This window comes from Nyctereutes procyonoides, unplaced genomic scaffold, assembly GCF_905146905.1.
Source record: "Nyctereutes procyonoides isolate TBG_1078 unplaced genomic scaffold, NYPRO_anot_genome, whole genome shotgun sequence".
In the NCBI taxonomy this organism is placed as follows: Eukaryota; Metazoa; Chordata; class Mammalia; order Carnivora; family Canidae; genus Nyctereutes; species Nyctereutes procyonoides.
Window position 1 is genome coordinate 65,900,069 of NW_026575051.1, and position 17,648 is coordinate 65,917,716.

The following is a 17,648-nucleotide window of genomic DNA, read 5'->3' on the forward strand; positions in this document are numbered from 1 at the left end:
TGAGCCAAAGGCAGATGCTCAACCGCTGAGCCGCCCAGGTAAGCTGCCGTTTTAAAAGGGAACTGCTCCCCGTCCCAGGCTTCAAGCGGAGATAGTGCGCAGGACCCTCCCGCCGCAGCCGGGCCTGCGGGCTCTGCACCTGCTCGACCGCGGCCTCCGCGTTCCTACGCATGCGCTGCGGGGGGGGGGGGGGGGGGCGCCGCGCAGGCCCAGTGGGCGCGCAGCGCCGGGAGGCCTCCCGTCCGTCCTCTCCGGGCCCCGCCCCTCCCGGCCCCGCCCCCCGTCTCAGGCCCCGCCCTCCCCGGCCCAGGCCCCGCCCCGCCCGGCCCCGGCTCCGCCCCGCCGCTCCTCCCGGGCTGCCGCCGCCTGCCTCCGGGAAGCTGAGGGATGCGCTGAGCCTCCGCCGCGGTGCAGTCACCAGCGCGAATCACGGGGGCTTCGGGGCCGGCCGGAAGCCCCCTTCCCTGCGCCCGCTCCCAGCTCATTTCCTGTCCCGCTCCGCCCGCCCAGCGGCGACCTGGCTCTGCAGGCGGGCGGCCCCGGCGCCCCGGGTAGGTGGTTTGTGTACGGTTACCATGGAGACGCCGGCGGGCCGGGCGCGGCGGGCGGGCTGGGGGGCCGGCGGGCCGGGGCACCGCGCTGCTGCTGCTGCTCCTGCTCCTGCTGCTGCTGCTGCTCTGCTGCTGCTGCTCTGCTGCTGCTGCTGCTGCTGCTGCTGCTGCTGCTGCTGCGCCGGGTCCCGGCCTCAGCCTGTGGAGCAGGGGGCGCCGCGGGGCGGGGAGGCCGGGTCGGCCCGGGAGGCGAGGCTCCCCCGCGGGGCCCGGGGCCTCCCTGCTGCGCGCCGCCTTCGTGCGGCGGGAGGAGACCGGGGTCCTGTGCACGCTGCCGGGGAGGGGGGCTCGCTCCACCCTGGACGGTTGTCAAGTGCGCGGCGTCTAACAGAAGCTTGGAAATATTTATTGAACGCGAGTGATGACCCGGGGGGCCTTGCCACGGTCACACGGCTCGTACCTGGACTCTGGGCAGCCGATAGGCAGGGCCCCAACAAACACATAAAGAAGTCCACCTCTGTGCAACAGGATACAGAACAGTACATCATTCGTCCCTACGAAGCCGTTTTATCGTCCGTTCCCACGCCTGCCACTGCGGCTCTTCCATCTCTGATTTAGAATTATTATAACTTGGTAGAGAAGCAAGAAGCACTCTCTTTGTGCAGCCTATTTTGCGGATCAATAAAACTCTGATTAGTCGTTGACTTGGCATACCTGATATCCCATGAAATACCTAATAAAAATTCTTTTTCATTTAAAAAAATGTTCAATTTTAACTTCCAGAATTTATGGAAAGACTAAATAGACATCATTCCCTTTCATTTGCAATTTCTTTCTTTTTTTTTTTAATGCAGTTTTTTATTCATGGGAGAATTTTTATTGGATCTTTTCATGACACAGGGCCCGGGTACTAGTTCAGTTTTTCTTAAGGGCCGGGTGCCATGTGAAAGCACTTTACACGAATTGTGTTATGTGATTATCAGAACAATCGGATAAGCCAATTATGACCATCCCTATTTTACAGATGAGGAAACTGAAGCCCGGAGGCATTACAATCCTGGCCGAGGTCACATAGCTGTGAATTGCCAAGAGGGTATTTGAACCTCTGCTCTGCACTGCCCTTAGCCACTGCCTCTTTGGGTGCTCATATTAACAGAAGAGTATTTCAAAATCACACAAAGGGTCTTGAGTGTAAGTGGCCCTGACTCACAATGGTTCAACTTAAAGTTTTTCAACTTTACTGATGGTGTGAAAGCATATTCAGTAGAAACCGTGCTTTGAGTTTTTATCTTTTCCAGGGCTAGCGATCGGCTGGCTCTGTGATACATCTCTGGTGATGCTGGGTAGTGGCAGCCACTCACTGTGATACACTCACAACCATTCTGTATCCATATAGTCATTCTGGTTTAAAAAAATTTTTTTTTAATTTAAAGACTTTATTCATTTATTTGAGAGAGGGAGAGAAAATGTGCTGGCATCCCCGAGGGGAGAGGAGGAGGCCCAGAGGGAGAAGCAGGCTCCCTGCTCAGCAGGGGGTGGTGAGAGGCTTGATGCCAGGATCCCAAGATCATGACCTGAGTGGAAGGCTGCTGCTTAACCGACTGAGCCACCCAGGCCATTCTGGTTTTTACTTTTGGCACGTTTACATTTGATGAATTACACGAGGTGTTCAACACTCATTGTAGAATAGACCTTGTGTTAGCCGATGTTGCCCAGCTGTGGGCTAATGTTAAGGATCTTGAGCATGTTTGAGTTAGACTATGTTATACTGTGATGTTCAGTAGATTAGGTGGATTGAATGCATTTTCTACCAAATGCTATTTTCAACATATGATGGGTTTTTCAACTTTTCATAAGTTGAGGAAGATCTGTATTTGATTTGCAGGGAATAGAAGGTAGAGGCGGTCACCCTTTCTCTTTGTTGCAGACCTCTTACCTTGATAGAGTAGTGCTGCATTTAGCAAGGAGGCTCTGGTTCAAGAGACTAGGAGTGGCAAAGGTAAAGACAGCTCTTTATATTTAGGTACAAATTTTTATAAATGATGACTCTGAAACTTTCCCCGAACAAATAAGAAATGTTTTGTTAAAAATGAAGATCTCCAGTTTCAAGCTTCCCACTGCTGCTGGTGGTCATCCTCTAGAGGTCCTGTGGACATCATCAGCTCGGGACAGTGGTGCAAGACAGCTTGCAGCCTTTTTCTTCTTTCTTTTCAGAGTGTACTTCTGCTGTTTTCTTTTCAAAGTTCTCCTAGTCCTCTGACCTCACCCTTCTGGGTTTGTATTAAGTGTCCCCTCTGGCTTCTTCCTACCTTCTCAGCTGCAAAATCCTGGTGGTTCTTCTGTTCTTGTTGCCCCTCACTTGTTCTCATCTTTCTTCCCCTCTGTTTCACCTTTACTCCTCCATCTCAGGCTTTCAAGACCTCATTCATGGACTGTTTATCCAGTCTTACTCCCTGCCAGGCAACTTGCCGTGAAGGCAAGAAAGGAAAAGGAGACTGAATTTAATCTCATCTTACCACTCGGCATCAAGAATCAGATGCCATTTGACAGGGTGCCCAGCTGACTCAGTCAGTAGAGCATGCAACTCTTGATCTCAGGGTCATGTGTTCAAGCCCCACACTGGGCATGGGGCCTACTTTAAAAAGAGAGAGAGAGAGAGAAAAAAAAAAAAAGAATCAGATGCCATTTGAAATAAAGTCCCATATGCCTTCCTTTTTTTAAATTTTTTTATTTATTTATGATAGTCACAGAGAGAGAGAGAGGCAGAGACACAGGCAGAGGGAGAAGCAGGCTCCAGCACCGGGAGGCCGACATGGGATTCGATCCTGGGTCTCCAGGATCGCGCCCCGGGCCAAAGGCAGGCGCTAAACCGCTGGGCCACCCAGGGATCCCCCCCATATGCCTTCCTAATCCACTGTGACAAATGTCTCCAATGAAAGAAGCCATATTGCCTTCAGCTTGATATTTCATAGCTCAGATCTATATTGGAAAATGGAGTTTAGGGGTGCCTGGGTGGCTCAGTTGGTTGAGCTCCTGACTCTTGATTTCAGCTAAGGTCATGATCTCAGGGTTGTGAGTTGGAGCCCCAAGTCGGGCTCTGTGCTCAGTGAGGAGTCTGCTTGAGATTCTCTCTCTCTCCCTTTCCCTCTGCCCTTCCCTCTTGCTCACAGGTGCTCTCTCTTTCTCCCTTAAATTAAGTAGGTCTAAAGAAAAAAAAGAAAATGGAGTTCAGCTATTCTACAAGTGTTGACCTTCAGCCATGCCTCACATAAAAAACTGTGCCTCAGAGTCTGGCGAGGCAGCACCAGGTGCATATGGGAGGGGTGAGCTGACAGGAGCCAACCAGTGACCTTGTAGAGTGTGGAGAAGGAGCACCTAACTGAGGCTGGAGGACGGGGGGAGGCATGTCTAGGAACGCTTCCTGGAGGGCCTCTAAGAATTAGTTGGCTGATTACATAAGAACTACCTGATTTTGTCCCTTTCTAGTCTTTTCCCTCCTTTCCATCTTGCACATTCCTGCCAGATCACATCATGCCTCCAAATCTGTTAATTAATTTGCTCACCAGCTTTTTTTATTTCTTGACCTGCCAGTCAGTTCTCTCTCTGGTCCAACTCCAATCTGTATTTCCAGAGCCCGTTCTTGTCCAGTACACACCCCATATGTTCTTGGCACCCTGCCTTGGCTCACTCATTGACTTTGCTGGCAGTTCCTTTTCTCCTCTAGCCCTAATGTCAGCCATTGCCACATGCTTCAAATTCAGCCCATTTTTCAGAACCCAACTTGAGCATCACCTCCTCCAGGAAGTTTCCCTGACACTTTCTCCCAATCAGAAATCCTTCTTTTTTTTGTAATCACATAGGAGTTATTTCTGTTTTTTTTTTTTTCATTGCCCCCATCAGTTTCTTACCTTGTGTTAAAATCATTTGAATACAAGACATTCAGGCTTTACACACCAAGAAAGCTACTCCAGTTGTGAAAATATTGGCATGTCTCTATATTGGTGCATAAATATCTGCAGCCCCACCACCCTATCTTTTTTTTTAAATTTATTCGAGAGACACAGAGAGAGAGAGAGACAGAGACACAGGCAGACAGGCAGAGGGAGAAGCAGGCTTCCCGCAAGGAGCCTGATATGGGACTCAATTCTGGATCCCGGGATCATGCCCTAAACCGAAGGCAGACGCTCAACCGCTGAGCCACTCAGGTGTCCCCCCACCCCCCACCCTATCTTATGAGTAGAGTTTAAATATCATTGGGCATAGGTGATAGCTTTTGTGCAATTGTCTAAGACTCTATCCCTCCCAAAACTGTTGTAGGAATTCATTGAGATGATGTACTAGAGACTGCTTAGCATAGTGTTTGATATCAAAGCAAATGTGTAACTAGCCTTAGTGGTTTTCTTGCCTGAGAGTGAAGACAGTATTTATTCCTGTATTCCCAGAGATCCAAGCATAGGGCCGTGCACATAGGAAACAATCCATACTAGCTGCATGGATTTGTTGTCAGGAGAATTTTCATAAAGTTAAAATTTCTGTGATTCTGTTGTGTTATGGTTCAGGTGTACTTTCCTATAAACAGACAAGCTTTCAAACTCTGAGTGATTAAGCTGGCAAAAATCCTCTATAATAAGAAGTTGTAATTCAACAAATAGAAAGGAAAAAATTCTTCCCTTTCCCCAGAAAACACACTTCTAATTCAGTTCACTTGTATCATTGAACACTTCCATATTTGAATTAGTGACATGTTAACATTAATGTAATAATAGATTAACTATGAAAGAGCTTACATTATTGAAAAACTGCTTCTCACAGTGTAACTGTTCAAGTTTGGGAGAAAGAGAAAGGAAGAGGGAGAGAGAAATTTGTGTTAGAATTTGTGGTAGAAATTTACAAACAAAAAGATTTTTAGGCCCATTATTCTACATTATTTCCACCAATATTTGATCAGTCTAAACTCCTGTATGCCCAAATAAAGTACAGAATTGTTTGCATTCAACCTGAGTATTTACTCAGTACTTACTTGACCTGCTTCATTACTCCGTAAAAGAGTATAGTTTTCCATGCAAACTAAAATGTCAAATCTTAGTCAGGAACGATGGTCCATTATTGTTCATCCAAAGCACTTTCTCTAATCTTTATTACATTTACCAGATCACCTTTGACATTGCTAGACTTAATTAGTGCTATGTGGGGCCAAAGGAATCACAAACCTCATTTGGGCTCCGGGAAAAACCGGTTCGTTCGTTGTATAGGAACTTCTCACTAAGTGGCATGCTTTCTTATTGCGGTGGCCCTTTTATTTATTTATGTATTTATTTATTTATTTATTTATTTATTTATTTATTTATTTTTATTTTTATTTTTTTGCGATGGGCCTTTTAAAAACAAACAGGCAAACAAAACTGATATGGCCCCTTGAGTAAGATGTGATGGGACTGAATTTATATTATTATGCATCCAAAATTAACACAGGTATCCCCTGCTTTCTGAAGGTTCCTGTTATATCACTTTGCTTTTATGCAAGACCTGTGTTAGGGCTTTCTTAGAAAAGCAAAAATCCTCTTCGGATTTCTTTTGGTGAATGAAAACAGGTATTAATGTAGATCTTTTGTGAAAGCAAAGTGGCAGAAAGTGGGGGATACCAGATACCTCACACCGTTTCGCCTTACTAGAGCTTTCACAGGAATGCTCTGCTTTTAGATAGCAGGAGAAACCTTACATATGGATATAGGAAAAACACTTATACACATTTTTAATAACTAGCCTTGAATATTTTAAAAATAAACAGCCGGTCATATCAGAAGCATTAGAAGTAAAATGTACTTGGCCTGTCATGGTTTTTATTATTTGTATTAATGTGCATGCTTTTGGAGACTTTGCTTAAATTCAAAATCCTACATCAAAAATTCCTAGAATAGGACTGCTTATCTAGTAATTTTTTTTTCTGTTTTACCTTGCTAGATCTTTTCATATGAAAGGTATAGCATTAAAAACTGCAACTCGGGCAGCCCCAGTGGCTCAGCAGTTTAGCACCACCTTCGGCCCAGGGTGTGATCCTGGAGACCCGGGTTCGAGTCCCATGTCAGGCTCCCTGCATGGAGCCTGCTTCTCCCTCTGCCTGTGTCTCAGCCTCTCTCTCTCTCTCTCTCTCTCTCTCTCTCTCTCTCTCTGTCTCTCATTAATAAATAGATAAAATCTTTTTTTTAAAAAAACTGCAACTCATGTTGGTTTTAACATTTTAAGAATTTTAAATTAGGGATGCCTGGATGACTCAGGGCATGATCCCGGGGTCCTGGGACCGAGTTCCACATCCCCTGTGGGGAGGCTGCTTCTCCCTCTGGCTGTCTCTGCCTCTCTCTCTGTGTCTCTCATGAATAAATAAATAAATAAATCTTTTAAAAAAATTTTTTTTAATTCAAAAATGTCTTCCAAAGGCTAGTTTTCTAAAGTATTAGTGTTTCTCTGTAAATATTTATCTGTGCTGGCCAATCAGGTATTATGACTGACCAAAAATCTTCATGTACAGGTGATCGATTTTCAAAAGTAATAAAGTACATTTAACACTAAAAAGAAAAAGGGCAAGTGGAACAGCATATCGTTTGTAGTTTTCATCATACGCTTTTACCTTAAAAACTTTTAGGGTAGGGCCTGGGTAGAACTAAACAAATGTTCTTGTTGTCTGTTGTTACATAACAACTTAATATATAGAATCATAATATAGTAAATCCTCTTGTCTAAGGAATCATCTGTTGATTCTACTTATGGAAATGAAGTCTTTTTAGTTTCCTTGGGCATATGTCACAAAAAAATGTTTCATTTTTGCAAGTTTTTTCTAAAATTGGGCATTGAAATGTAGGAAAAATTTCCAGGCCTCTTTCTCCTTAGAGATATATTTCAGGGATCTGAGTTGTTGTTGTTGTTGTTGTTTAAATGAACTCCTAATACCATATACTAATTAGAATTAAGTTTTTAAAATCTCAGCTGTTTTAAAGTTTTAGAGCTATCAAGGTGTCTTGCCAAGTTAACCAGGCCTCCATGGGGACACACTAGTATTTAAGAAGAATCTGCATTCCCATGGCCCTTGTGAATGACTTTAAGTCTTTATCTGAGAAAACGAGCCTGGGAAGGATATTTGATATTTATTCATTGAGGACACTATCTCATACTGAAGGTGATTTGTATCAATTTATTTAAATACATCACAGGCAAATGTGGGGCTGAACCTTTCCCTGAGTTTACAAACTACAGCTTATAAAAGCAAATATATCTTGGAAATAGGCCCCATCTGTCTAAATCTAACCTTATATCAGCAGTTTATGTGGAGGGCAGTAGGGGAAAAAAGGGAAGATTTAGTTAAAATTTTAAAAGAACCCTCTCCCCCTCAGTGTTATTCTTTTCTTTCTTTCTTTTCTTTCTTTCTTTCTTTCTTTCTTTCTTTCTTTCTTTCTTTCTTTCTTTTTTTTTCTAGATTGGGGAATACAAGATGATTTTCTCTTCCTAGCCTGTCCTATTTCATGATTTATCCTCTTTCTCTCCAGGTTTAGCTTTCATCCTGGCTCTCTTCCCTGCACATCATTTCCCTCGAGTGCATATATTCCCATAGGCATAACTGTACACATCAACCTATATTTTTGAAAGCTTTTCTTCCACCCTGATCTTCTAATTATAACTGCCTGGTATATTGTTAATTAAAAATTGTTTGTGACAGGGTACCTGGGTGACTCTGTTAGTTAAGTGTCAGACTCTTGATTTCAGCTCAGATCATGATCCCAGGTCATGAGATGGAACCCTACATCAGGCTCCACACTCAGTGCAGTTTGCTTGGGATTCTCTCCCTTTCCCTCTCCCTCTGCCAACCCCCCCACCTCCCTGCTCACGGGTGCTCTGTCTCTCTCAAATAAATAAAAAAATCTTTTAAAAAATTGTGACTTTTTCTAGTTTAACATAGAGGAATGCCTTAAGCATATGTGGATGTGTTTAAGCACTGCTTTCTAAACCCATTGATGAAAACATTTAATATTTTGTGCCATAGATTTGCAGAGTGTGGTGTTTACCTGAAGAACATTTGACTTTAAAAGGAAAGATGCTATCTCCAAATGACAAAAAGTTAGAAAAACTGGATCCATTTTATCGACCTTCTATGTCCAAGCAGAAGACCAGCGCAGAAATCATAAGTGAAGCACGAAATGCTTTAAGAACAGTTGGGACCCAAAGACCATTTACACCACGGGAAGACCAAAGAAAACTATTTGGGCCTACATCTTCAAGAACACCAGAAAATAGACCTCCTTCTTCTTTCAGGTAATGACATTTCTCTTGCCTGTATACTTGGATATGTAAGCCACCAGATGACACTTTCCCTTAAATTCTAGTTATGGATAGTTGCTTTTTTTTTTTCATTTTGATGTCTGCTAATTACACCTCTTGTTTCTATTCAAGATTCCTAAAGGTAAGTCCAGACCTTGGGTCCAAGAAGTTGCTTTGGTTTGAAATGGTGTGTAGTGGTTGCCATACCAACTATATAAAGCAATATGAACAAAGTTTTTTTTTTAAAGCCTCTATATACATTTCTTCTTTTCATTATTCAATATTTCTAATACCCCTAAAAGCAATGAAAAAAACTTATTAATAAAATGTTCTAAGTACTACAATTTTTTAAAATACTGCTTCTCCCTTAAGGTGATGCATTAAAATGCTTTTGTTTTGAGGCTAGAATTAACTAACATATAGTAGAAATAAATGATTCTTCACAAACTAATATTTCTATTCCATCCCCTGTGCTAGCCTCCATGCATCCAGTTTTGAGTCATCTGATTCCAGGCCCATCTCTGGTGCTCGTCTCAGTCCACTAGAGCTTGTGAGTACTTTATATTACCATGAGTGCTGTGAAATGGAATTGGCCCCAAATACTTGGAATCAGTACTTGTATATGCTAAGGATCATATAGACTTAAGTTTACTGATAATTTATTATGAAAGCAATTTCTTTTATATTTCTTCAAATATAATATTTTATGTCTAATGAAATACTTCTACTATTTTCCTATAATTTGATAAAGAAGAATTTCAGAAATAGACAATAACCTGGCAAACAGAATGTTTTACAATATTTTTTGTTTTTCATAATTTTTAAAAAATTTATGCATATAGATTATTTTTAACAGTCACATATACAAATAAATTATATATTGTGTGTATATAAGGTGCCAAAGATTTGTTACCCAAAACACTTCAGGGGTCTCTTGTCCCCTTATTCTTCATTCTACCTTTCCCAGTGGCTTTCACTTTAAACTCTTTTGGCACATTCTTTTGGTATTTATATCCAAAAATTTTAATAACAGTGTCTTATTCCTCTCTGCCTTATGAGCTTGAGGAATTGTCTAATGACTTCTCACTAAAGAAGATGAGGATTTAACTCTTGTCTTTCCTCCCACACATCCTCACAATATATTCATCCTTTTTATCTCCACTGCTATTCCCAATATAGACATATCATAATTTTGGTTAGATCCCTTTTCTCTATGATTATATAAACCCTGTTTACAACTGAGCCTTGAACTAATAATGATGACTACTTCTCCCTCCGTATGCCACTTTTTGTTTTCCCTGGTGTTAATAATTGCCTTGCTTTTTAAGTTTTCTATGATTACCATTTCAATCCCAAACTCTTCCCCAGGGATCTAAATCTCCTCCACCTATTCAGGTACATGAGGTATTCTTTTGATTCATCTTTTTGGAGAACTTTCCCCACTTTCTTCCAGACCATTTACCCTTGGCACCTGGCACACAGCTTGCTTTTCCCTCTTAGCATGGCTATCCTGTCTCCTGTATCCCATGTTTTTCTCTTTCTTAATTTACTTTTGGAGGACTTCCTCCAGTAGCTTCTACAGAAAAGATGTATGGGAAGTACACTATTTGAGACCTTGATTGCTGTTTTTTCTCTCTAGAAGTTTGTAGGATTTTTCTTTCTGTTTTCAGTGCTCTGAAATTTAATGATAATGGACCTTTGTGTTAGTCCATTTTCATCCACAGTGCTGGGCACTTTCAATGGAATCTCATGCCCTTTAACTCTTGGAAATGTCCTTGAATTATTTTGCTATGTCTTTCCCTCTTTTTTGTTCTGTTTGCTCTTTCTGGAATATATTATTCCAATATAGAGGAGTCCTTGGACCAGTACAGTTTTCTTTTCTTTTTAAAATTTTTATTTCCCATCTTTTTTTGGAAGAGACTATCTTCTAATCTTTTGTTGAGTTCTTTTCATTTCTGCTTTCATATTTTTAAATTATTTAATTATTTTTAATTTCCTAAAAGCTTTTTCCCTGCTCTAAGTTATCTTTTCTTACCTATACTATTCTTATATTTCATGGTTGTAGCATCTTATCTGAGTATATTAGTGATAATTTTGATTTTTAAATTGTTTCCTTCTTCCTTTAAAATCTCTGTTGTGTTTTGTGTTTGTGGTATGTGTGTCTTTGTGTGTGTGTGTGTGTGTGTGTGTGTGGCTTAAATGACAGATATTTATTTTCTCACAGTTCTAAAGATTGAAAGTCAAAGATCAAGGGGGCAGTTGGGTTGATATCTATTGAAGCCTTTCTCCTTTGCTTGTAGATGACCATCTTCTCCCTTTGTCTTTATATGGTCTTCCCTCTGTGTCTCTGTTGCACTTTTATGTTTATTTTGGTCCCTGTTTTTCATATTGAGGCTCCCCTCTAATAGCTTATGCTGTTTGTTTGGCTGTTCTTATTTGAAAGTAGAAGCATGTGGAATAGATTGGTTAACCCGTAGTGATACCTACCCACAACAGGGTGGTCTGGCTGGGCTGTGTTGTTTGTGAAACCCCCAGGAGCAAGTATCTTTAGGGATGTTTTTGTGGCTAGTTAATTCTCTATAGAAGTATCTTCCAAGCTCCTGTTGTAGAGTGGCTCTCTATTTTATGATTCTGTCTTTTGACACCTATGTATTATTCTTAATATTCTGTAGTTTTGGGAGATTCACTCAGTTTGGGCCTATTCTTTCCTAAAAAATCTCTTGTTCTAGTGTTAACCTAGTCAAAGTCAGTTCTTGTCAAACTGGTACAGTCTCTGGACTGCAGGATTAGATATGAGGCAAAAATAACATTGACATTTGCCTCTGTTTATGGTCACTATAATTATATTTCTTTACTGCAGAATGGTTAGATGCTATGTGCAAAGTAAAAATAGACTCAGAAATCCCCATGTTGAGTGAAATAACTCCAGTAGTTCGAACTCTTTTTGTTATAAATGATTATGTAACAGTCCTAAGTATATTTCACTACAAACTATAACTAAAGTATGGAGCCCCCAATCAAAAATTCTGAAAGTGAACTTATACTCCTGCCCCTCCACCTTCTTTCCTTTTTTCCATTTCACCTTTGAGGGAATCCTCTGACTCCCAGAACTACTGTCCTGGCAAACGAGGGAGATAAGAAGAAGTAGAAGTGAAGGACAAGGGAGTGGGGAAAAAGGAGACAGCTGGAGGCTGGGTCTGGAGTATACCATAGTTAAGGGGCTTACTTGCTGAAAAAATTTGTGAAGACCTGACCGACTGAACTTCAGCACTTTCTGGCTCTAGGTCACTTTTTCAGGCTAGGTTGCCTTTTAAGAATTCCTCAACTAGCAGTCAGTTAAGGAAGAGGGACCAAGGAAGCAGCCCATTCCAACTCCTACATTTAACAGGTCAGCTTACCTCCTTGAGCTTATATGTTTCCCCCTCTCCCTGTTTCTGTCCTTCCCCACACCCTGCACAGTCTGGCCTGTGCTCCTCCCACCTCACACCCTCCAGCAGGCAGTAGGCTCCTTGCACTCAGGGGTGCCCTGTGCCCTGACCGCTCGGGCCTCGGCTGCCTGGCCTGACTGCCTCAGCAAGGTTCTCGTTAGCACCTGTAATCATATAAGACAGGAGGGAAACATGTATACCTGGTTGCTATATTGGTATGCCCTGGTACATTTGTTTTCTTTTTTTTTGCAGCTCCCTATCTTCCCACGACAGCTCTGAGATGTGGAGCTGTCGGTGGTAGTAGTTATTTCTGTTTTCATTCCACTACCCTGGTTAACTGGTGTTCAGATTTATATACACAGGAACAGCTGCTCTCTTACTTTGGATTGTATGAAGTAGGAAAAGAGATGTGACCCTGTGAATAAATAGAAGGTTTTGTCTTTCATCATTATTATTGTCAAAACAGAATTCTCCCTGTGTTTCCTAAACCTGCAACTTCTGGTTGTTTAAGTCGCAAATATTTTTATTAAACTTTTTATTGACATGCAGGAAAGACTCAGATCATAAGTATGCAGCTTGATAAATTTACACAAACTCACCACACTCTGTAATCAGCATTCAAAAAGAAAAAATAGATCATCACCAGCACATCAGAAACTGCCTCCCCGGGGGTGACTACTGTCTTGATTTCTCACAGCAAAGACTAGGTTTCTAAAAAATTTTTATTTATTTATTTTAGAGATAGAGCACAAGCAGGGGGAGGAGCAGAAGGAGAGGGACAAGCAGACACCATGCTGAGCACAGAGCCCGCCAGAGGGCTTGATCCCTGGACCCTGAGTCCTGAGCTGAAATCAAAAGTCAAAATGCTCAAATGACTGAGCCACCCAGCCGCCCCCAGCATAGATTAGTTTGAGCCATTTTTTACATTTTACAGGACCCAGCTCCAAGTATTTAACAAGTAAAAAAATATATTTTTAAAAGGAAGGGCCTTGGAATCCCACATATACCTGGGGGTAGGGGAAATCAGGGTAAAAGAAAGCAGAATGCAAATGTCAAAGCAATGGTTTTCTCCTGTCACTGTTTCTGAACGGGAACGTTACAGCAGCAAGTCACATGCTGAGAATGACAGAGGAGCCCAGCGTACCTGTGGAGAAAATCATAGTCATAGAGATGCACATACAATTGCCACATCTAAAGGTTATGTGCTTGTAGGAATTTTTTTTAACAGCTTTACTAAGGTATAATTGATACACAGTTATATGACTCAGGGTTTTCCAGAAAAAAAGGAACCAATAGTCAGATAGGTACATACATACAGATATATAGGAAGAGATTTATTTTGAGGGATTGCTTCCCATGATGAGGGGGGACTGAGAAGTCTGCAAGCTGCAGGCCCAGGAAAGCCAGTGGGATAATTCCAGTCCAAGCCTAAAGGCCTGAAAAACTGTGGGGGAGAAGGTAACCGGTGGTGTGTGACTCCCCATCTGGGTGGGAAGGTTCGAGAAGCAGAAGCACCGGTGTCCAAGGGGGAAAGAGGGAGGATGTTTCAGCTGAAGCAGAGAAGGTGAAAACAGCCTTCCCCACTTGCAGGCATTTTTAATATTTGCTTTCTAATTTCCGAGAGACCTTTTGGTGTGTGTGTGTGTGTGTGTGTGTGTGTGTGTGTGTTTTCTGTTGTTCTACAAATGAAATCATGGCAACTTCCTGAGGTGAAATGTAGCAGACCTGCCTTCCAGTAGAACGAGGGTGACCCCACCTTTCCATGTGGTGATCCAGAGGAGCCGTGCCAAAAATTGGTCAAGGCCTGCTGTGCTGGGGTCAGTGTCAAGGCCGGGCAGATTCTTTCAATGTTCCAGGAATTTCATCTTTTTTGATTGGGTGGTTCTGTGAGAACAGTCTTTCATTCTTCAGCAGCTGGAACAAATCTTAAAACCTGACTTTCCCAGCATCCTTGATCACCTTCAAGTCCCCGGTTAGTGTCAGGGCACACAAAATGAGGGAGGTAAGGTCCTCGAGTGAAGATTTCAACTTACTTGCAATGTTCTCTGAATTCTAAAACGAAGTGAATCTTGTAAGAAAAAAGTTTGTACCGTTTTGCTCCACGAAAGCCAATTTGCTCTGCAAAGTGTTAGAACATTTTGTAGAACCTGGCAGGATGGAAATTGATGGCTTGGTTAATAGTTTTCCCTTGAAGAACCAAAAATGCTTACATGTATTACTTTATGCTTTAAGGAGTCCAGTGAGATATAGGAATAAATAATTTTAGTTAAAGACCGTAGTCAAATGGGACTTATTTTTCATTATACAAACAGCGACTGATTTTGCACTAAGAGAATGATGTCCTTTATCAAGGAGCAGTTAAGAGGTTTTGATCTTGCCATCCTGAGATACTTGAGTTATTTTCTTTTGGGTAAAAATTAGCTTTGCTCATGTTCCCTTTTTATAAGATCTTTTACTTAGTACCCAAAACATTTAGGGCATCTATAAAAGAAGACATTTACTTTATTTACGCTAGTACTGTCTGGCAGACTTTCTAATCTTTGTTTCAAGATTCGAGATACCCACAGAGTACACGCATTCTGAGATAAGAAAACCTCGTATCAAAAAAAAAAAAAAAAAGAAAACCTCGTATCTACATTTAATACTGAGATTATCCTTATGTATTTAATGTTTCATAACTATAACTAAGGCACTTATTTTCCTGCATTATAAGCTTAACTTTTTTGTTGTTGTTGTTACTATTAGCTTCATGGCCTGAGTCATATTCTTGTGAATATGTTGCAACAAGTTAGGGAGCCGAAAAAGTAAAGCGATTATGAGGGAAATACAGCATGATTTATACAGGCCAGTGAGTGTTGTCTCCTTCAGAAGAGACCTCTCTGAATTCGAAATCTTTTTTCCAGCAAGGTTGTGTCAGAGGCTAGGGTCTTGGCTCTTGAGACGTCTTGGTTCTTGAGACTTAAAAGTCACTCGGAACCAAATCTGGCAAATAAAGACTGAAGGGAGCTAGTTAGTGTTTCTCAAGCCTCCATAACAGGAATTGTATGTATGTCAATGTCCCTGCAAGAAGGAGACTCTCTCCATTTGATAGCTGGGCAAGTGCAGAGAAGTAAACAGCCTGTCCAAGTTCGCAGAACTAGCAAATGGATCACATTCCAGTTTGGTTTGATCCCAGAGGCATTTACTCTTCCCCTATAGTAGGCTGATTCTTTTATTTGCCCTTTTTCTGTGTGTGTGTGCGTGTGTGTTTATAAGACTTTATTTATTTATTCATGAGAGACACAGAGAGAAAAGCAGAGACATAGGCAGAGGGAGAAGCAGGTTCCCTACGGGGAGCCAGATGCGGGACTCGATTCCATGACCTGAGCCAAAGGCAAATGCTCAACCGCTGAGCTACTCAAGCATCCCTACCCTTTTTCTGTGTTTAGAAAAATGTATCTCTAAAGTCATAAAGCTAATTTTTCTTCTGTCCAGTTTATGGGTTGATTCTGGATGTAAAAAATTTCAAAAAAAAATCTTTTGAAAAATATCATTATTGAAATAAGCAACTTCTTGGAAGAAGAACTCTAATATGTTCTAGTACGGTCTATGTTCTATTAATGTATATGAGAAAATGAATGTTCAAAATTATGTGTCATATATGATAGATAGCCTCACCTATTTTACCAAATCATCTGACTTGAATTTCACACTGGATTTCTAAAAAGTTTGTTGGTTTACCCATTGGATTTAGAGGCACTCATTTCATATATTACATAAGTGACTTTAGGAACTTTTAATTCGATTGTTTTTGGTTAGAGAGCTAAAAGCACCTGTGTCCATAAAAATTCCTCTTTCAAAAAAAAATTCCTCTTTCATAAACAGATAATCATGTTAAAGTTGGAGGGAGGATGGGTGGATCACCAAGCAACACCAAAAGTGGGAGGCCCCTGTAAGAAATTGGAGGCCACCACCATCTGGAGGTGAGACCACAGGGTGCTCTGAGTGGCATGGTGCTAAGTGCTTCAGTGCTACTATTTTTTAGTCTTTAAGGAATTGGAATTTTGCCAGTAATGTTCCTTTTCTAAGGGTGTCAGCAATTCTTGAGATGTAGAATTTATTTGAGAGACAGATCACAAGCTATGGGGAGGGGCAGAGAGAAAGGGAGAAGCAGACTCCCCACAGAGCAGGGAACCTAACTAGGGGCTCAACCTCAGGACCTGAGATCATGACCTGAGCCAAAGGCAGCCACTTAACTGACTGAGCCATCCAGGCTCCCCAAAACATTTAAAAATATATTTATTCATTTGAGAGAGAGAGAGAGAAAGCATGAATCGAAAGGAGGGTCAGAGGGAGAGAAAGACTCCCCACCGAGTTTGGAGCACAACCCAGGGGCTCACTCAGGGCTCCATGCAGGGCTCAATTCCAGGACCCCAAGATCAAGACCTGAGCCAAAGGCAGATGCTTAACCAAGCAAGCCACCCAGGCCCCGCCTCCCCGAAAATAGAACATTTTTATATAAGTCCAAGACAACTTCTTATTCTTATGTTTTAGACTTTATAATCTAAATCATTCAAGGATTTTTATATTCTTAAAAAAATACTTTTGTGGAGTCCAAAATATGTAAAGAGAGTGTTTATGTTCCACAATATTTCTTGGCATATTTTGGTGCTCAGTAACTGCTCTCTGAGCTGGCCAGAACACAAAAGTTCAGAAAAACATTTTGAATACATTGTATGGAATTTTATAGTGTCATAGAGAGATCTGTTTGCTAGCATGGATAATTTGCCCAAATATGCTAAGCATGGTAACAGAGTTTTTAATATAATATATTTGACAAAAACAATGAAAAACTGTTATAGATATAACACATTAAATAAAATGGGCCAATGAGATGTAGAATCAAGTAGCCGGGATGAAGCCAAGCAGAAAGCCCTGTGTTCTTCTGGAAGTGTCAGTGCCAGCTCCAGAGCGGTAAGTCCTGTTTGAGACACAGAAACTCACGCCAATTAATTGAAAAATCTCTTTCCAGAAACCGAAAGCTCCAGCATCTCCAACCATGGAGGAGGATCCTTGCCTTGCCTTTCCTAAACCCCCAGTGGACCCTGCGAAGATTAGAAGAATAAGCAGTGCTCGGGCGCGCTTATTCCGGGCTGCCTCCCAGGGGACTCTTCTGCCGGACAGGACCCTTCCTCCCACTGAGTGTAAGGCTGGGGTTTCATCCTTTGAAATCTGAGGGTGGGCATGTTTTTTGCATTTGCACACAAAAGCTATTTTTACATCTTTTTTTTCCTAAACCCCACAGTATTTTTACATTAACTAACAATTAATATTGTGCAAACCTGGTTAAGAAGCATTGTTCATATATGCTTCTGGGCATGTA

At 41.7% G+C, this 17,648-nt stretch overlaps 1 protein-coding gene across 1 annotated transcript in view; it reads left to right on the plus strand.

Moving 5' to 3' along the window:
• Positions 1 to 320: 320 nt before the first annotated feature.
• ARMC2 (armadillo repeat containing 2) overlaps positions 321 to 17,648 on the plus strand; it is a 104,608-nt gene continuing 87,280 nt past the window's right edge. The window contains exons 1-4 of the mRNA XM_055330169.1: positions 321 to 551; positions 8,584 to 8,852; positions 9,336 to 9,408; positions 17,298 to 17,469. Coding sequence (XP_055186144.1) covers positions 8,635 to 8,852; positions 9,336 to 9,408; positions 17,298 to 17,469 — 463 coding nt within the window. The 5' untranslated portion in view covers positions 321 to 551; positions 8,584 to 8,634. The remainder of the gene's footprint in view (positions 552 to 8,583; positions 8,853 to 9,335; positions 9,409 to 17,297; positions 17,470 to 17,648) is intronic.